The 21,371-nt window shown below is 45.4% G+C and overlaps 1 protein-coding gene across 6 annotated transcripts in view; it reads right to left on the bottom strand.

The window, feature by feature from the left end:
- The window catches only part of CACNA2D3 (calcium voltage-gated channel auxiliary subunit alpha2delta 3), a 785,949-nt gene that overhangs the window by 173,649 nt on the left and 590,929 nt on the right, over positions 1–21,371 (bottom strand). For all 6 annotated transcript variants that reach the window (XM_067754783.1, XM_067754785.1, XM_067754784.1 and 3 more), the window contains one exon: positions 20,990–21,064. In XM_067754783.1, the coding sequence (XP_067610884.1) occupies positions 20,990–21,064 (75 nt within the window). The remainder of the gene's footprint in view (positions 1–20,989; positions 21,065–21,371) is intronic.

The following is a 21,371-nucleotide window of genomic DNA, read 5'->3' as shown; positions in this document are numbered from 1 at the left end:
ATTTTAAATGAAGTATTCACAAACTCTGGTACTTTAATGATTATTTAGAAACACGTGATTTGCAAAATATCTCACTGCTAATCAAGATAGTCCACTGTGTTTGAGCATGGCTTACCCTCTGTACCTGCTTTCCCCTGGGAGGACATAGGTGTGGCCACAGTGTCAGAGAGTGACAGAAAAAGAACTAAACCCTCGAATCTCTGACTCCCAGGCCAGATCGCCCCTCTCCCCTGGGATCTGGCCTGGGAAGAATCCCAGGTCCCCCAGCCCCACTCCCTCTTTCCCTTCGTGAGGATCTCGTTACTGGGGCTGAGGCATCGGATATGGCATTTGTTAGTGTATCTATAAACTGTAACTTCCTTTGAAAATATGATTAACGAATTGCAAACGGTTTCCAAAGGTTTATAAACAGATACTTTGAGAGCCACGGGTAGGTTTGTAGTTTTTGGTGCCTGTTTTATGAAAAAAATATGTGGGGGAGAATTTAATAAGGAAAGATATTCTGTGCTATGAAATACTTTGAGGTGGAGTTTCAAATAAAGGCCAGATGTGGTGAACACACAAACCAGCCTGTGGCCTAGGAGGATGGGGCAAGAAGGGCACCTATCTGAGGAGCCAGCGGAACCATCGGGGGTCTGCCGTAAGTGCCAAAACCTTTCTGGCAGTGTTTAATTGTCTGGATGTGAGTGCCCCTTTGTGTTACCTACAGACTGATTGTGGAAGCAGAATGGGATGGGCTAAGGTGATGGCCATGTTCATGTGGGTTTGAACAGAACAAAAATGCCTTTGCTTTCTCTGTGTTCCTTTGGGAAGGACTAAAGGAAGTCAGCTACACACATCCATGCAGCCTCTGTGAAACAAATATTATGTGTGCTAATAATTGATAAACAGTACGTGCTGTTCCATGCTGCCAACAGGAAGGAAGGAGTTGGGGGTGGGAGGCCCACAACTGGAGAGGAAGAGGCCTTGCCCAAAGCCAATGCCATCTGGAGAAGGGGTGTGGCCAGGGGCTGGGAGCCAGCCTTTGTCTGGGCAGATGTTTCTCTTGGGAGGCAGTCACGGTCCTCAGCTGGTGAATACCTTCACTACCTCCTCCGAGGCCCTGAGTCTCCTCTTGTCTCAGAGGCTGAAGTGGCCATTTCAGGAGAAGGAAGGGAGGCACATCTTCTTTCCTCCATGTACAAAAGAGGAGGACCTAATGGCCACTGGGCTCTTCATTCCTTCACTCTTTCATTCAATCACTTGTCCATACGCATATCCAAAAATACTGTTGGACACCGATTATTTATCAGGCCTTGAGCAAGGCCCAGGTGAGCCTTGGGAAAGCATGGAGAAGCTGTTTGAGAAGGATCATCTTCCGCCCTCCAATTGCAGATCACCGTTCACCAGGCCAGTAAGGAGAGCAGGGAAAAGCCAGGGCCCCAAAGGGAAACTCTGGTTCAAATCTGGTCTCTACACCTACAAGCTGTGTGCCCAGGGCTAACCTGTACTTCTCTGAGCCTGCCTTGCTCCTCTGCAGGATGGAGATAAGAGCACTCAGCTCACAGGGCTGCCACAGGAGCAAATGGGCACAGAAATGGTTGAGCGCAGCAGACATCCTGACAAACAGGGCTGGGGCAACCTGCCACCCAGACAGCGCTAGTAAGTGCTGCTGTTGCCCCGACTGATGAAATAGGGCAATGCATGTCAGCATGCTCATCCCTAGAGACGCCGTTCATGGGGTGAAATGGTTCTTAACATTACAGCTGTTTATTAATACTTCTAGTCCTTTAAAGAGGCAGTTCAGCTTGGCTCGGGGGCTCATTCTTCTCAAAGTCAAAGGGAAGGGTCTCAAACAAGGACGCGGTCCCAAGGCCAGGTGGCCAGATGGGCCTGCGACAGACTGATGGTCTCTTCCCCTAGAATTTGCAAATCAAGGTCTCTGACTGTCACAGCATGTCCTGCCCCAGAGGAGATGGCCGTAGGGAAAGGGAGTCTCAGTGGTATCAGCCTCTGCCCTACTGGCTATGGTCTAAACGGTTTAAGTGTTTACAGTTTTTTAAGATCCCCTCCCACCCCGGTTATACATGTAACAACTGCTCATTTTAGAAAATTTGAAAAATAATGAAAAGTGCAAGAAATGGAAAAAAGATTGCCCTCGCTACTACAACCCAGGGATCGCCACCCGACATTCTGCTATCTTTCCCAAAGGGCAAGTATTTTGAAGCAGTTACTGTTTTCAGTTTTCTAAGCTCATTGTTTCTCCAGCAAGGAATTTATAAAATGTAGCAACCAATCTGTTCTGCTTTCCAAGTGACTGCTTTAAAAAAAAAAGCAAATTTGTTTTTTTTCTGCTGGCTAGCTTCCCCCTCAACTCCCTATCATTCTTCTTGAAGAGGGCATTTCTTGTGCCAGGCACGGTGCTAAGTGCTGCGCGTGTATCTCCTGCAATTCTCACAACACCAAGAGAGGAGTAATTCTTCACAGACGGGAAAGACGCAGAGCCCAGGGATGTCGGTCACACAGTGGCATGGCTAGCAGGCACTGGAGTCTGATTCCTTCCCAACTCTGCCTGCTTTCTGAGCCTCCAGTCTTCACCACCCTCTGCACTGCCTCCCTTAGCTGGTCCCTTCTCATAACTCACTAACTCAGGGCAATCGCTGATAGCACTTCAAGTAGCCAGCGTGTTAATGGTGGCAGAGCCGCCTTGGAAGCCAAATCCCACCAGCCATTCATGTCTCTGTTAACAGCCAACTCACTGGCGCTGGCTTGAAACTAACCTTGATGGCCAGGGGTGCAAGAATCAGCTTTAGGTTAAGAACAAGTACAATACTGTGTGAGTACGGTAAGCTAAGGATCATGCCACATATGTCTAACATACAATATCATATTTACACGATGCCCAATAACCAATATTCAACTCAAGGTCTCAGAGAAGCCTGGTAGTACCCGATGGTATCACTGATAAAGGATTTCCAGCAAAAGTGTGACCCTCTGGTTGTGTGACCCCACCACAGCTCAGATAAGACACATGGTTGGATGTCATAGGCACTATGGCAGGAGAGAAATTCTGATGAATCTGTATTCAGAGCTGAAATCCTTTGCGTTCATGGGAAGATGAGACGCCCAGATACACCAGAGGGAAAGAGGGCCATGAGGGTGTGTATAAAGGCAGTCAGAAGGTGGGAGAGAGGCAACAAGGGCATGCCGAGACAACAAGCTTTTCCCTTTTTCTAAAAGGCACTGTGCTCTTATTAATGAATGTTTTTAAGTGTCTCGAAGATGAAAAGTTCTACATGCTCTCCTAGTGTGATTACAAAATCCTTTTGATCGCTGTAAGACTATAACAGCTCTGGTGGGTTTTTTTAAAACAACGATTAACTGGCCACTTTGAAAATCCGAATGACCTTTATCTTAAACAGTGTCCTCTGAGTCACTGGAAATGAGTCACACACACTGTGAGTGGGAAGGAGGTGGCCAGCCCCACCACCATCGTTTTTGCAGGTCAAATGTGGCTTACTACACAGAGGTTGGATTTAAATTCTCCTTCTCAAAAAGCCAGTCTGTCTTGTAATAGCAAGCTAGTCATAAACATGAACATCACGCTGAGTGGCTGAGGTGGGAAGAACTTACTGCGCTAGCAAAGGGACAGGGGACAGGGACTCTGATGGGACAGAAGAGAGGCACCTTCAGACCTGCTGACTCAGGTGCAAGAGTGATGCTAAGAAAAGACCGCCTCTCCACAGAGAAGAAAGAAGAGTGTACATGAAGGCTACATATAAAATAAAAATGCATGTGGGCGCCTGGGAGACAGCTACTCTAATAGGTTAGAACACTTTTGAGACAGAATGCTCTTCAGAGCTTCCTCGGCAAGGGTTAGATGCAAGACAGCATTCAGAATGAATTTCAAAGTTTCAAAAAGTTGCATCAAATTCTTTAGCATGGAAATGTGCCATGTTCCAAAGCCAATTTGCTAGAAAGATTTCAGAGACCACTTGAGTCATTAGGAGATAATATCTAGGGTAAAAAGAGGACCTTTATAATCTGAGAGTATGTCTATGACTTTTGACAAGCCACTTTTTTTTTTTTTTTTTGCATTTACAGAACTTTATCTGGTATTATTCCTTTGAGAAGTTAATTATATATCAAAAGACTCTTGGGTATGTGGAACCTGTCAGACCATTTTGAACACGGGGTACAATTAGGCACCACAAATTGATTCCAGTTTTGAAATGGTAAAGACAATGAATTTCCTTATTCACTCAAGTAAAATCACAAATTAGTATCAACCAGCACTGCAACACAGTAATGTGTCAGCCTTCAAATGATGCTGCAGCTAACTATTCACTGTAGGTGAGTTCTCTGTGGTGCTGGCTTTTCTCCTGCCCTCAGTAACATTCCCAGTGCCTCTGCCCAGCTCAATCACTGGGAAAATGACTCTAGTCTCATCCCTCTTTGGAGGGATGGCAGTCGGAACAGAGAGATCTCTCAACTTCAAGGTCCTTGTGCTTACTGACATCAAGGGTAGGAAGCTGGCAATGATTTTGCAACTGAAGTAAATAGAGGGATGCAGAAAAGAAGGAAAGGAACCATTCCTTCCAAGCCAGCTGCCATAACCCTGGACTCAGGTGTATGCCTTATGCCAGTAATGGTATCATCCTGCATCACACTGCTAAGCCTTCATGACCCACGCATGCATGAGTGTATGTGCGCAATTTTGGGAGCTGCTTGGCAGGATAGCTTTATTTTGTTTTGCTTTTTTCCTGATAAAGTTTTTAAAGATACTTGTGAAGGAGGAAAAGACATGTAGAGATCCATCTTTGTGGCCACCTCTTCCATGAAAGTTTCTCTGATCCTCCCAGCTAGAGTCTCTTTCCCTTCTTACTCAAGGTAGCCCTGTTCTCCACTTCCCTGAGGACACAGGGCTTTGCAGCATAAACATGCATGTGGCTATTTTTTCCACTGACCTGATCTCTGCTCTAGCCATGTCCTGACCACCAAACACAATGGTCTCATCAACCATTGGTCCATCCAGCCCTCTGGATTGGTGACTGGGCAAAATGTTTAGTTTTGATTTTTTTTATATATAATTCTCAGTTCTACTGATATAGCTTTTAAAAAGTGTTTCTGAATGCATGCTGGTCTGAATAAGCCCAAAAGACTTCTGATATCATTCATAACTTATAGGAAAAACAAAGGTCCCCTGCAAGGCTGACTGAGTTCTCTTATATTTGCCTGTGACAATGGAGACATTGGCAAAGGCTGGAACACATGAGTATAATAAAGAAAGAGGCCAGTGGGCCAGGCAAAGTAGCCAGGCTCATCAAACTACCACATTCACTGCTTCTACTAAGTGTCTCCTAGACTTGAACTGCATCTCTCCATCCCTCTTGCCATCAGCTTAGTGTTGGCCACCATGATACTGGTGTTGATGAGGGTACATGTCTTCTAAGCACCCATGCCTGGACTCCACCCTCCAATCCATTTTCCCAAGTCCTGCCAGGGGGATTCTTCTGTACCCCTAATCGGATGACACATCAGCACTCAGTCTGAAATTCCTGTTACTTCTCATAGGCTGATGTCCAATGTTCCCGAATGCCACAAATCCCCATCACCCTGCCTCTGCTTGCTGCTCTGGCCTCTCACCACTTCCTGCCTCTCACCCCGTACTCCCCAGCTAGACTGTGCTCACTGCTAGAAGGGTCACTGTCATTCTTGCCATCAGGTCTCTGCACATGCCACTCCATCTGCTCCCAACTCCCTTCAACCCAACTCAGAGTCAAGCGGCCACTCAGCACTCAGCCAAGACATCAGCTTCTCTGGGAAGTCTGCACTGGCCTGTCCCCAGTCAGTTCAGGTCCTTCCTGTATCCTCTTCAGCGTCCCGTGGTAGCTCTATCTCCATGACTAACACACAGTACTGAAAGGTCATTGCTTCCTTGCCCATCTCCTCCACTATGTCCCAAGCATCTTTGGGAAAGAGGCTATTTCTTGTTCAGCATTGAACCTACATTGCCAGGAGAGTGCCTGGCAAAGAGTAGTTTCTTCATGAATATTTGATGAATGAGTAAACAGAATGAATGAACAAATTAGGATGGGTCCTTACTTAATAAGTACACTTATAACACCAATCACATGCCTGGCCTATTCTAGGCATTTCATGTACATGAACCCACTTAATCCTCATAACAATCCCAGCAGTAGGCACTATTTTTGTCCTCATTTTTCAGGAGGAAACTGACTAGAAGGAGGTTGAGCAACTTGTCCAAGGTCACAAAGCTGATAGTAGCAGAGCTGAGGGTGACCCTAGACTAGGGTGACCCTAGACACCAGCCTCAGAGACTGTTCTGCTCCATGGAGAAACATGTACTGGTGAACCTCCCATAGGTGGACCTGAGTTTGCTGCTCAGTGCCTGCCTAAGATGTGTCCTTCGAGGACACAGCAAGGGGATCATGGCAAAGTGACCTGTAGTCATCATCAACCAGCTGCCTGGAATTCCACCTTGAGCACAGCTGAGTTTCAAATTATTAACTCTCAAAGGAATCTTTCCATGAAATATATGTGAATGTACTATTTATACTTATATTTGAACCTGGATGAAATAGGCATCAGTTAAGGGCATCCAACCCACAGAACTCTCAAACCTGCTGCAGTACTGGGAGTCAGACAAATGTCTTTACCTGTCCCAGTCACACCCAAACCCTCTTCCTGGAGTGTAGCTAGAAACTTAGAAACTCCAGAGGAGGCTTTTTGGGGGAGAGTGGGGGAAGAAGCAGCATCTGGGAGAATTAGAAAATTTTAACTGATTCTAATACCCAGGATACATTTTTGAAATCCTTACGTTTCTTCACTGGGGAGAGGTAACAGCACCCCATGATGCCTGTCAGCTTCTGAATGTCCCAGATAAACCTTCCACAGGATTTTTTCTCCTCTTTCCTGTTTATCCTTCCCAATCCCAAGAAATTAAGCTTAGCTCACTGGGCACATCTTTCTGCTTGGGCACATTTCTGCCAGGCAGGGTCCTTGTCTATTTAAATCTGTCTTGAGCATCCCTTAGCAGAAGGGTTCTTGGGCTTTTGATTTAATTTGGAGTCTGTATGTGTGTATGTGTGTTCCTTTTACATGATGTTCTAGATTTGTTTCCTGCAGAGTCTGGCCACCACTCTGCATGGGGTGAATTATGTTCATTTATCTGTGGGACTTTGGTTTTATAGTCATTGGGTCCAAAAAGAGGCCATTGTGACAATGATAAATGTCCCTTGACTTGCTCCTCAGGTGGTCTCAGTCCTTCCAGGGAGAGACAGGCACACAAAGCATCGAATTTCAGACTTGAACCCAGAGATCCCTGGGGTGAGGCTGGCAGGCCAGCCTGTCATTTGGGATTTCTGGCCCTGGCCAGCTGGGGCACAAAAGCACTCCATCCTATGAAATCCCCAGCCACAAACCAAAGAAATGCCAGCTAGTGGTGGTGTTGGGGGTGTCACCCGGGTCCTGTCCCAAAGAGAAAGGGGCAAGTGAGGCTGAGAAAAGCTTTCAGCAAAAGCCCTGCCTGGCTTAGCCAAACTGCTTTCTGGCCTCAATATCCCAAATTCATTCCTGATTCCCTTTGCTATGAAAATATCCATGGAGAATGTGGAAATGGCACCTGGGAGGTGTTCAGAAATACATGTGGCCTGTCACCTGATTACAAAAGTTGACTGAAGAGCATAATGGTTTGGGCACCTCCTTAATGAAGGGCAACGGTCAGTTCAGGGGTGTGGTGGGGATTAAAAGATTGTGCCCCAAAGCCCATGTTCTCAACCTTTTTATTTGCATTCTTTGCGTCTTATCATTTAGGATTATGTAAAAATGACAGCTGCTTGTAATTATTTGGAGGTTTGAGTTGCAATAATTAAAAACATCTGCCTTTATCTTACCGCTACCAGACTTAACCCCTCGAGGTTGGGTCTATTGAACTTCAAAGAGGGAAGCAAAAAATAAAAGAAAACTCCACACATTACTAACAAATTTCTAGTGATTCATTTAAATGTATAACCAGTTATTCCAACAGCCTTCAAACCTTTAATTATCTCTTAAATATATATAATTTGGGACTGCTAATTAGATAGCAATTTAATGCTCTCATGGGGATTCAGATGCACTGTCTTCTAAAATGTAAACTCACAGAGGAATCATCACTGGCATTCAAATGATTGAATTCTTCAGTTATTCAAATGAGGGTGGGCGTTTACACTGTTGAATCATATGAATATTCTGCTGTCAGCCCCAGCTGTAGGTTTTACAGGGTCCTCAATACACTGAGGGTAAGGCTAGATTTCTCCCAACTCTCTGGAGAGAAACAAGTCCAGCTCCTCCTCGAGGAAACCTAACCTCAGTCTCACAGCCCAGTCTGGTCTCTTCTTAGATGAAGATGGCTCTGCTTTTCTATTTTAAGGAGGAACAAACTTTCCTGGAATTCATAGTTATGAAAGCTTTAATGCTTGCTTCCCAGAATTCTTCATGCTGGTCTGCCTGCTATTGTCTGGGCAGTTAACATTTTAATTAATAACTCTCCCTACAACAGACTGCTGCAGATGGAGGAGGTGAGGGTTTCACTTTGCCTTGAGCTCCCACTTCCTGTGTATTCCTACCCCCGTTGAGATGGTCCTTTAAATTATATAAAGATGTGCATCACATGGAAAAAAGCAATTGATCAATTAGATGACATTGGACAATGATGGAAGCCAGCTCTCGCATCTCAGCCTCACAATGTGGCTAGGCTTTGCATTCCTGAGCCCAGGCTAGTAGCTAGCAGCTGAGGCTCATTTCCCCCACAAGGGGAAGGAGGTGCAGACAAATCTATAGGAATTTTTAACAGATCATTATTCAACACATTGCCTGTAATTACATTTTGATGAGCCTTTTATTGCTAATTCATCATCCAAGATGGGGTACTCTAGATATGAAATTAATCTAGTAAAACAAAGGTCAGAGTGTGTCCAGTGAAAAGAAAAGCTTTGTCCTCATCAAATCCTTTTGCCAAACAATAAAGCAGCAGAGAATCCTATCTCTAAACCATATTTCCTTAAAGTGCCTTCTCCATTATTAACAGCATAAAACTAACACTCTCTGGTGCTTGTAAGTGCAAGCAGGCCAATGTGAGGTGAATATACATGCAGCGCCCCGAAACAGAGATGGGAAATGTGCCTGACACCATCACTTTAAAGCTAAGGTATGTACGCACACAGAACTGTATTTGAAGCTCTAGTCTAGAGCAATCAATTTTTGCAGAGACATATCAGTCCACTGGTGTCTTGGTTTGAGTCCCCTCTGAAGCAGACCCTAAGACCAGGATTCAAAGGCTGGTCTTAGGGTTCAAGGTTTTTCCTTGGGATGGGTTCCCAGGGAATGCCTGTAGGGACATAGCAAAGTGACTCAGAGACAGAGATGATGGGCAGACAGCCAACACAAGTTGCATCATCGAGTATGTTAGCGCTGTGGGCACCCCAAGCTGAGTCTGACTGCAGGGGTCTGGGAGCCAGTGTGGAGTAGGAGTGTGGTACAGGTGTGGAGCCCACCTGGGAGGTGGGAGTGCTCACCAGTCTTTGGTGGAAGGACGCTAATTCCCTGGCACATCTCGTCCGCTGCGTGCAGGAGAGGAGTGAATTCCAGAAGTCAGAGAAAGTCTTCACTAGGGTTTTGGCAGCCGCAAGCTAGGCTGGCCCCCACGGAGGTGAGGGCCGAGGGGACATGGGTAGGGCATTCACAGAACTACTCCACTAAGCGTGTTCTCCAATAGGAATTTATCAATAAAACCTCAAGGCGCTTTCCCTTGTCCTTTGGAAGTCTGTCCTAAATCTACCCAGATTGCAGACACAACATCTTAAATCTCCCCGTGCCTCAGGGTCTTTGCATACTCGGTTTCCTCAGCCTGAATTAGTCTCCACTCTCTTGGCACAGCAATTTCTTCTCCCCCTCAGGGCTACAGGGCTCAGCTTAAAATGTCATCCCTAACACGGGTTCTCCTTGACCATCCAACTAAAGGTAAGGGCATGTCCCTACTTTTTTCTCTCAGGTCCTTGTTTCCTTTGGAGAGGTTATCCAAAATGTGCAGTACTTTTTATTTGCTTACTTATGAGCTTAAAAAAGGCATCTTCTCCATGACCAAATGAAGGAAGAATTATGTCTGTCTTATCACTTGATCCCCAGCATCTAAAAGAGTGCCTGGAACAGGAGAGGTGTTCGATAAATACATGCCAGATGAGGGAAGGAACGGTGGGAGGGAAGGTGGGCTACAGCAACACAAGAAGGAGCAAGTTACACATCTAGGTGTCTGAAGAGCCTTCTGTTGCTCCCTAATATGCTGGACTGGATCACCAATTGTGAACTGAAGCTCACAGGATGCAAACAAACTCCCTGAAGACTTCTCTAGCCACCCCTTCCACAGCTAGACACCAAGTCCTTTTATAAATTCTCCTTCTTGTCAGTATTCCCACCCTGGTACTTAATAATACACTGTGTCATTGTGTAATCAATTTCCTATACATGGGTCTTCTCTCCCATTTATTTATTATTCCACTTCATCTGCTAGGTATCTCTCCAGGCCCTGGATATGCAAGGGTGAATAAAATGCTATTTGATTAGTGACTTCAGGTTGCTTGCAGTGCAGTGAGGGGACAGATGTGTCAAGGGGCTTCTATAATGTAGTGTGGAGCCTAAACTCAAAGACCTGTGCAAGAAGCCTGGTGGGACGAAGGGATAGGGTGGTGTGGAGAGGAAAGTTTTGGGGGGTGGGAGTGGGAGAGAGGGAGGCAGTAGAGAGGATGGGTCAGAGCCACACCAGCAATGCTTCCCAGATTTGGGGATTTCACAACTGTATCAACCAGGCTGCTCTGGTTGTAAGCAACAGATACCAATTCTTTATCACTTGAGCAAAAGAGGAATTTACTAGAAGTGTATATGGAAGCTCTCTGTTCCTACCACAATGAGAGATTAATGAATTAATTAATATGAATGAATAAATAAATAAAGGACCTGATAGAGGGCCTTTTGCTCTTGTCTTTTCTTTTCCTTCCTTATTTCCTTCCTTCCTTCATTTCCTTCCTTCCTTCCTCTCTCTTTCCTTTTCTTTTAATTCTTCCTCTTTCCTTTCTTCTTTTTCCTTTCTTTATTGGCATACTAAGGACTTGAGAAAAACAAACCTTCCATGTATTCTTACCTTTGTATCAGTCAGGGGCCCAGCAGGAAGCACATGGCATAGTCAAGCTGGCTAATTAAGGAAGGTTTAATAAAGAGGCTATTGGAACAGTGGGGTAGGGTGTAGGAAACTATAAGAAATGGTGCAGTACCCTGAAGCCAGAAGCAGTGAGGACCTTCTCTTCCACTCTGCATGAAGGGACAGAGGAAGGAGCAGTCACAGGAGCCCACAGAGAAAAGGAGGCTAATGTGGCTTTAGATTGGGTGCAGCCAGTCCCAGAGGACACAGGGTTGAAAATACAATCCCCCCCCACTCTCCTCTCTCCATTTCTTCTGAGTGTGTGTCCCCCACTAGCTAAACTAGTTGTGTCCCCCATAGCCGAGAGCAAAGGAGCCACCCTGAGTGCCATGCAGGTGGTGTGCGGGGGCAGAGAGCAGAGGCAAAAAGGAAAACTGTCCACAGAAGCCAAGGGAAGCCCTCTAGCCCAACTCTCATTTTATAAAAGAACCTTATAACACTGCTTCAAATTAAGGAAGTTTGTTCATTTCAATAGGTTTAACTTTATGAAAAATGACACTGTTCATAGTTGTCTTTTTTTTTCTCTGAACATTGAGCCAAATTTGCTTTCTGACTGACAGAGTCCTTGGCCTAGGCATCAGTTAATCTCTCTGAAATAAGCACTAATGCACAGGATGCTGTGAGGACTTAAAAGAGGCAAAACACACAAAGGTGGTAGGCACAGAGCCTGGTTCTTGACACGCTAAGTAACAACTGCATTGTCACTGTTAGTCCCCTCTCTGCTAAACCCCATCTATGTCCTACGTGTCCATGTACACACCCGGCCACAGAACTTGGGGACCAAGAGGCTGTTGAGTTCTTGAGGTTTGCAGAACAGAAAGCCAGGCACCCCTCTAATCTGCTTAATTCTGAAGCTCACGAGGTGTAAGCATTCCCTGCTCAGGGCTGCAATGCTTCCAATCAAGTGTCCAGACCCAGGCAGTTCCAACCGTTGCCCTCAACAATTTCATCAAGTGGAAAGAAAGCACGCAAGGCTCTGTTTTCTTCTTTGCCAAATGATGTATTTCAAAAAGAACAGGCTCGCTACGTGGGGGTCACGCAGCCTTGTTTATTTTTTCTCCGAGCACACACTCCTCTGAGCAGACACACTTACTAAGCATCTGTTCATTCTTTCTTTTAAACTAAATGTGATGGATTCAGACCTGGCGTTAAGAGGAGTCTCCTGGGCTGTGTTTTGAGAATGTGTTCAGGGACCAGGCACACTGCAGTGCCCGCGCGCCACCTACTGGCCGGTCTCATTCAGTTCACAGCAGTCTGAACAGAGAGTGGGCTGAGATAGGATTCCAGCCTTTGGGAGCCATAGAAAGGACTATAAACGAGGCTAGGTCCCTACCCCCTACACCACGACAGGCTGGGGCCAGCACGATGCATGGTTCTGAGACCGGAGAGAAAAGTCGTGCCTGGTCCAGCCTGAGGACAGAGATCCCGGGAAGCGTGTGGGAACCCCCACTGAGTAGGAAGAAACGTCCTCCAAAGTGGACTGTGGATGCAGTTGGTGTGCATATCACCTCCTCTGGGAAGCCCTCCAGCATCTCAGGGCACCCTTTCTCAACAAAAAAAGATGCTTCCCCTGCGAGCACATAGCTCTTCTTGGCCTCTCTCGCTATCAAGAACTCTTGCTTTGCTCAATGAGTTCCTTGTGGGCAGAGACATTCTTCTACCTGCTTCTATGTCTCCATCAGCTAGCACAGTGCCTGACTTGAGGAACATCTGATGAATGTTTGCAGGCCAGCAGGAGGGCAGAGGCAGGGGCAGAAAGAAAGAAGGGCTTGACCAATCACATGAGCTTCAAGTTTTGTGTCCAATGTAGCAAGGACTCAGTAAACGTTTGATGAGTAAACATGTGACACCTGCACTTCTCATTTATTGTAGGAAACTGGTACCCAGATATTTAGTCACCAGCACCCTTCAAACATCATCAAAATCACTCAATAAATATTTACCAACCACGCCCTAGATACAGCAGCAAAGTCACAGGAAATCACAAGGGATGGGGCAGGAGAGGCTGAACATAGAGACCTTTCCCAAGAGTGATAAGTGATCCTGAGGAAACTAAAATAGGGGATGTGATGGGGAGTGATGGAGGTGATGTGTGGCTCCTTTGGTCAGAGAGCAAGGATGCCTCTCTGTGGGGGTGACATCTGAGATGAGACATGGAAGCTGAGAACAAGGCAGTCACAGATGTATCCGGGACAAGATTCCAGGTAAAGGGAAGAGCAGGCACAAGGATTTGGAACAGAAAGGAGCGGTGTTTCTGAGGAATGGACAAAAGGGCTGGAGTATACCTGGAGCACGGTGGGTAGCCACGCAACTCCGGCAGGTCAGAGAGGTGAAGCCAGATCTGGCAGGGTGCTGTGATCATGGCCTGGAGTTTGGGTTTTACTGTAAATGCCAAGGGAAGCCAGACCATCTGAGTGATGCCTGTGAAAGCCCCTGCTGACTGCTGAGTGAATAATGCTGGGGTGGGGGTGGGGGGTGGGGGGTACAAAAATAGGTGTCCAGAGCAGAGCTCAAAGGGAACTGAAGTCATCCAGGAAAGACAGGACAGAGGCCCTGTCAAGAGTGACAGAGGGGAGTGGACTTGGGGTGCATTTTGGAACCAATAGGACATGAGGGTGGATGGCATGGGGAGGGATCCAGAAAAAGTCAGTGCTGGAGGGCACACCCACACCTGTTGAACTAAAAAGAACCCTTAGCATTTGCAATGAGTGGGTGTGGATGGGAAGAAGAAATGAAGGAAGATTAGTTGAGGCATTCCTGGTCCAAAACTTAAACAAAAAAGAAAACGATTAGATGCGTGGGATAGAAGCTAGTCCTTGCATGACTGAGGATCTGCATCATGATATAAAAATGACATTTAAACTTCACATTGAACTTTTTGGGAATGACACAGAATCTCCTCACAGGGCCCATTGCTTGAACTAAGTCAGTGGACTTCAACAAGGATTCTGATAGCGGTCCTTCCTTTCAAGTTCCCATTTAAACTGGTGTTTGATATGCGCTGTCTGCTTAGCATTTAACATATTTACATGTGTCCATAGGAATGTCCATTTCATTCCTTATGAGAGGACTTTGGCATAAGAATATTTACATTTATTAGCATGTTCATGTGTCAATCTGTGTTATCAATGACCTTCTGCCAGGGTCCATCTATAACCCATGTGCAACAGCAAAAGGGCACAGAAAAATGAACTGCCTGGGCGTCCACGAGAACAAAGAAACAGAATGAACATTTGGAGTGGGGCGGGGACAGTCAAGGAGTAACACAGGGACTTGCTGGTGATATCAGGCAGAACTCAGGCTGTGGGTAACTTCCAGAGGGAGTGGGGCAATTCAGTAATGGGGAGATGACACTGTTATCTGCAGAACTTGGGATCCTTAAAGAGTTAAGCTGAGTTTGACAGAACAACAGAAACGGTTTGGTGTCTGAGTGTTCTGATGTAGATAACCTGACAGTTCAGTTTTCCCACCCCCTGGTCTGGGCAGCACAGTTTGGTTTAGGGCATCTACATGGGTTAGGTGGGAAACCGTGGGGCTGAAACAGGCAGAGCCAATCTGTCCTGACCCGACAGCCTGGAAGGGAGGTGCCGAGGCCACAATGGAGGAGACTACGTAGCCCCCGACTGTTTGCACAGACTCCCAGGATGAAAGACTGGTGGTAGTGGTGGAGCTTGTTCTAATCCACTTTAAGGAAAGAGGAGGTGCTGCCATCTGTTTACACTCTAGACTGGGTTTAAAACATCTGGTTCAAAACGTCTGGCTACACTCTAGACTTGTTTTGTTCCATAGGGCAGCCTCAAGCCACATGTGGCTCTTGAGCTCCTCAAATGTCGGCATTGAGAAGTACTGTGGGTGTAAAATATACACCAGCTTTCAAAGATTAGTATGAAAAAAATGGCCAATATTTCATTAATAATTTTTATATTGACTGTATGTTAAAATAATGTGATTTGGGATATACTGGGTTAAATACAATATAGTCTTAAACTTAATTTCACCTATTTCCTTTTTAGATGTAGCTACTAGAAAATGTTAACTTACACAGGCAGCTCATGTTCGTGGCTTGCGTTACATTCTTCCTGGACAGCGCTAGTCTAGACAGATTCTCACTATAATCACCTGATGATGACCCTGTTATTCATCCATGTGGCTGCAAAGACCAGGCTTCTCGGTCACTCCCATCCTCCAGCCACTCTGCCTCCCATTTCCTGAAGAACCAACCAACGTAGCACAGTGAATTTAGCACATCCAAACTGATCTGGGGGCTCCTGGTTCTGGCTCTTTCTAGTCATTTTACCACCATATCGCTTGGTGTCTCACCTTCCTGTTTGTAACATGGGGATATGCACTGCCTCATGGAGAACCCCAGCTCCTCAGCCTGGCACCCCCAGTTGTCTACAGTCTAACTCTAGGCTGCCTTCTAGACCCACCTTCCACCCAGGCCTGCTGTCATGCACACCCTTGCCTTGAGCCTCTGGGCCTTTCTACTACTCCAGCATCCTAGGCCTGCTATTAAATTAGCTAATAATTAAAAGCCTTAACAACTTAAAACACTTTGAATAGTGTCTGCCACACAAAAAGGAATCAACGAGTGTGAAAAAAATGACTAAGACCAACAACAACAGTAACAAATACAAAATGCATCTTCCCTAGTTGTGTCTATGGTTACTTTTACACCCTACATATAAAATCACATCCATTCTATTTGATTTTGAGTTCTCTGAGGTGGGGCACTTCTCTGCAACCACTCTGAGCAGCTTGCTCAGCCCTAGAACATGGTGGCCATCTAACAAACGTTGAGGGAAGGAATGAAGATTTCTCTCCATCGTTCCCAACTTCCATCTCATCCACCACTACACCCAGTGGCCCATGTGACTGGCTAATTTTCATCCAGAATAGAAACCTTCAGCATCCTTCCTCATCTTCTGGGCTTGAAGATACAGTGCAAACAGCTTTTGGCAAATGTCAACGCAGGCTTCGTGGAAGTGAGTCCTAGATTTTGCCTGCCCCAGGCTCCTCTGTGGAGGCTTGCCTGTGCTGTGGCTGCTGGAAGGGAGCCTTCTTTGTGTTCTCTTGGTGGTTTGACTAGGCCCACATTCCAGGCCTCCTTGGGAAAGGCAATCAACTCAGATGTCCCTTTCTTCTAAAACCGAGGGGCACACGGATTACCAAAATCTCAAAGAAAATAAGATCATGGCAAAGGTGGTCCCTTCCTAGTCTTATCGCCCTCAATGCTCTGTAGGGCAAAAGAAAAAGAGATATTAGGGGCTCCACATTTTAAGAAAAATTCATAAAGCTCTCAGAGACATGGGAAGAATAAAGTGCAAGAGGAAATCAATTTAAACAGTAACTCTAAGTAACTGCTTTGAAATAGTTTTAACCTGAATGTTAAAGAGGGGCAGAGAACAAGAAAAAACTTCCAGATGTTTAATAACTACTCAAAAAGTGTTCCTCAAGGTCTGACTTGAATCCTTCTTGCTGTGCTATTGTCCTATTCCCCACCCGTGATATGGCCCCCAGCCCATGGTAAGATAGCTCCATCAGCCCCCAGTCTAACACACGAGACCCAGCACACCAGGAACCGGATAAATGTTTGTTGAATCAACATCGGTTAGTCTACCAGAAGTCACAAGCAGGTGGCAAGGACAGGGTGGCTGAGAAACACTTGGACAAAGACTACAGAGAGCCCACTTATCAACAGAAAAGTCTTACTTCAGCAGTTTTGCCAATTAAACCAAAGCCAGTCTGCTGAGTAAGGCTCCTACATCTGAGCTGTTTTTGGAGACACTTCATGATTCACACCCAAATCATACAAGATGAAAGAAAATACTGGATAAAATCAAGCCAAATATTAAGTCTGGGGGGAAAATTTTATTAGACAAATAAGAAAAATATTGGTATTGTGCTTCAGGAAACCCACTTCTTTCCTCTGCCTGCAGGGGCAGAAACAATCTCAGTGGCAGATGGAGACGGAATAGGAGTTATTTTAAGTGAGTCTGCTCCATCCTCTGCACTGGCCACAACCTCCCACTTGCACCCACCATGCTAAGCTAGCAGCCTTGGCCAGAACCAAGGGGAACATCCATTTGTAAGAAGGATTCGATTATATGGCTGGGCTTGGAGAAGGCCAATCAGGTTGGAGTGAGGATTCCCCGCCCGAGCTGGCCAAGGAAGCTGCTGGCGGCTGGCTCTCTGAGGGTCTGACCTGGTGCATTTACATCGGTGCAGACACCGGTTTCTGGGGGAAGCACACCAATTACATTATCCTGAAGGACCCAAAGTAAGAGAAAACTGAACAGTGGCTTTGGAGGATCCCTTCATCCATTCCCCTCCTGAGTCCCTCCTCTGTGCTGAGAGGCTGCTGGTGAGGGAGAAGGGGGGATGAAGCTGCTTTTGTTGCTCACGTGAACAAGACAGAGAGAAACAAACCACTTGTATGTGCCAGAGCTGGGGTTATTCCCCCCATGTGGACTGATTCTTAACTGTCATTCTTCAGTTTCTGCAGCTGCTAGTATATCCTTATTGCTACTCTGAAAACAAACAGACAACAATAGCAACAACAACAAAACCCTTCGGTTTCCTCACGTGGTAGGGCTCACACAGAACATCCCAGTGTAGCTACTGTCTGCTTGTCTTCTAGCTCAGAGTTGGCCCAGAAAATTGAGGGTGTGTGTGTGAGAGAGAGAGAGAGAGAGAGAGACAGACAGACAGACAGACAGACAGATACAGAGAGATAGAGGGAGGGGGAGAGACAGCAGGCATAAACAGGCTTAGCTGCGGTTGCACAGACTAAGTTGATACCAGGTTCAAAGTAGAACTGCATGGAGACTGCATGATTCCAAGGACTCTGTATCTATTCACTTGTTTTTGTGTGTATACAATCCCTCACCAATGTTTATCACAATAATCGGAACCAACTGAATAATAAAAAGTGTTCTTTAAATCCACCCCCACCCCCAAGCACCCACCACCACCATGTCCTCCCAACCCTTATAGCAGCCAGGCATAGTTCAATAAAATCAATAAAACACAAACGGGGTGCCTGTATAACCGCCACCGTCCGCAAAATGTCCTGGGGCCTGCTTTGTCACACAAGGCTCTTTACTTGCATTATCCCATTTACACTGACAACCAGTAATATTACATACTTTGGTTATGGCAAGATTACAAGAGAAAATGATGCTCAGAGAGGCTGTGTGACTTGCCCAAAGTCACACAGCTGGGATATGGCAGGACCAGGAATCAAGGACAACTTGTGTACTGCTGAAGTGGAATTCCTTCCACTTCACCGCTGTCTTTTTCCCAGTAGGAAAATGCAAAACTCAAGGCAGGGTCAACACTCACTACTGATCACATTCATATGGGTTAGTTCACGTAATCCTCAATGGTGGGCATCACGCCAAACCTCTTCTAAATATGTCAGGGCCTCAGGGTCACAGACTGATAAATGGGATAGATGGCTCACTGACCTGGCCACTCCTTATGTTCTTATAATGGATCAGTTGCAAAATGCTTCATCTGGTTTGGGCTTGGGTTCTCACAAGTGAGATGTGCAGCATTTGCTTGGGTCACCCCATTTATGGGAATTTGACCCTAGCTACCATTTCCAGTGAAATCATTCAGTGCAATGTTTCAACAGTGAGAAGAACAGAAATGACTTGTATTTGTGAGTATTTGCACTGTCAGGAGATGATAAGTCTTGACTGGTTGGCCTGTTTTTATAAGAGCCTTTTGGCTGCCCTCTCAGTGGCCACAGCTCTGGAAAGTACATGAGATGGATTATTTGCAAACAGACCATTTGCTGCATGACCAGGAGATATAAAAGACCAGAAAGACTTCGTGAGTTGACTGTGCAGATGGGAGCTGCTCATTTCCATTGCTATAGAGAAAGGAAAGGTACCTTGGTGACTTCTGACATCTGGTTCCATTTTGTTCCTTCTTTAAAAGCTGATACATAGAAAGTTATTCATTCACTAGCGGAAGATCCAGGTTTGATTGTTTCATTTACTCTGATCCACTCCAACTTGGAATAACTAAGCACTAGGAGCCCATACTCAGCCACACCAAATATATAACTCCTACCACCCACCAACAGGCAACCCCAACTGGAAGGCTTAGAAATGGGTAATGTGCTAAGCTTTTTAAACTTAAATGTGTTTTTAGACTTAAATATCCTTAAAAAGTTAGTAGCTTTTTCAATCGGACTTTTCAATGATTCTAAGTTACGTTTGGAATTAGCTAACCAGTTAACTCAACCTTTTTTTGATAAAAAGATTGTTGAAGTCAAGTATTACCTTAAGTCCCATCCTGAAGCATGCATATGGGATCCACATGATGTGGCCATGACTCCATTAATATCAGGGCAATTAGAGCAAAGTTGGATGATGATGGAGCTAAAACATGGACTTTTTCTAAACAATGATTCAAGCGAGAAGCAAACTGGTCCCCACGATGTTTCACCAATAAACATTTGCATAGCAGGCATTGCTATTTTCTAATTTTGATGAAAGGGAAAAAGACATGTGGGGTGGATGTGCGTGCGTGCGTGTGTGCGTGTGTGTGTGTGTGTGTGTGTGTGTGTGTGTATAGCTATAGGAATGAACTACACTTTCTTTGTTTTGTTTTGTTTTTTGTTTTTTTTGCGGTACGCGGGCCTCTCACTGTTGTGGCCTCTCCCGTTGCGGAGCACAGGCTCCGGACGCACAGGCTCAGCGGCCATGGCTCACAGGCACAGCCACTCCGCAGCATGTGGGATCTTCCCGGACCGGGGCACGAACCCGTGTCCCCTGCATCGGCAGGCGGACTCCCAACCACTGCGCCACCAGGGAAGCCCTGAACTACACTTTCTTAACATTCAAAAGCAGAGTTTACTATATTACTCTTTATACTTTTATATCTTCCTTAAAATTAGCTAACCGCAGACCGAAAAGGATGTCCTTTTTTCAACACATTACAACTAGTCCAGGGATGGCAAACATGTGGTGCACTCACTGCCTGTGCCCCTCCAGAGTGCACAGTGGACCAGGGCCTCCTATCTGACAAGCCTGGCTGCCCTTCAGAATGCTCCTCAACACAGTGCTCCAGGCAGCCTCTCCCCAGGGATCAGAATGGACCGTGATATTCTGGCTGTCCTGGATTTGACCTAACCCCACTCACTTCAGAGAGAGTGAAAACGATGCTGAAAGAAAATGGTTTACATGTCAGCTCACCAAACAATGCTACTGGATACAGCTTAGGCAGGACAAGGAGAAAATCTCAACTGTTTCAATTAAACACAAATACCTTCAAGGCAGCAGGCACTGGGCTTGGGTAATGTATTTTGGGGGCAAATCCCATCAGAATGAATTTCCAGGGATCTTGGATTTAATCTGTTGTATCAAATGTAACTTTCAATAAGTTGGTCTCAGACTGAAGTGTTAGAGACCATTTGTTATATAAAGGTATCTATTATGATGGGTTTCAAGCTGTCCAGAGTTTAAAATTTTTCCATATATTGGCAGATGTGAAATAAATATATAAGTACATATAGATATATATGGATTTATATATAAAACCATGATAGTAAATATATTTACCCTACATTATTTACATATTTTATGTCAAAATGCTAGTTATAAACTATTAAGACAACCTTTTAGAGACGGTATTATGAATTGAGCGTTTCAAGTGAAAACTGCAAAGTGTAATTACTGTAGAACTGAAGAAAGTCTTTTAAAATCATAAAGGGAGAAACACAGAAATAAGTATGTCTCTTACCAGTGGTCTGAGTTCTGGATGCGTCAGGATATATCCATTATTTGTGATTGCAAAGGCATAACCGTGAATCCCTAACTGTAAGAAGAAGCGAGAAAGAAGCCTTCATTAGCTTGCTCCCTGGTGAATTCACAAAGCAGAAAGCAGCCCGACATTTAGTAATGTGCAGCTTAAACCTGGCATTCATAGCCCTTATCAGCACAATATTTCATTAAAATGAATGCAAGGCACTGATCCTTGACATTTGGTGGAAATGAAGACCTGTCACAGGATAAGCTCAGCAAATAGCACAATTTAAAATGTCACAGACCCACGCTGGCATCCAAAGCCCTTACTTTGATTTATTTAAAACAAAAACAATTATATTTTCTAAAAGGCAAGTGGC

This window comes from Pseudorca crassidens, chromosome 10 (assembly GCF_039906515.1).
Source record: "Pseudorca crassidens isolate mPseCra1 chromosome 10, mPseCra1.hap1, whole genome shotgun sequence".
In the NCBI taxonomy this organism is placed as follows: Eukaryota; Metazoa; Chordata; class Mammalia; order Artiodactyla; family Delphinidae; genus Pseudorca; species Pseudorca crassidens.
This window is presented reverse-complemented; position numbering and strand designations above follow the sequence as displayed.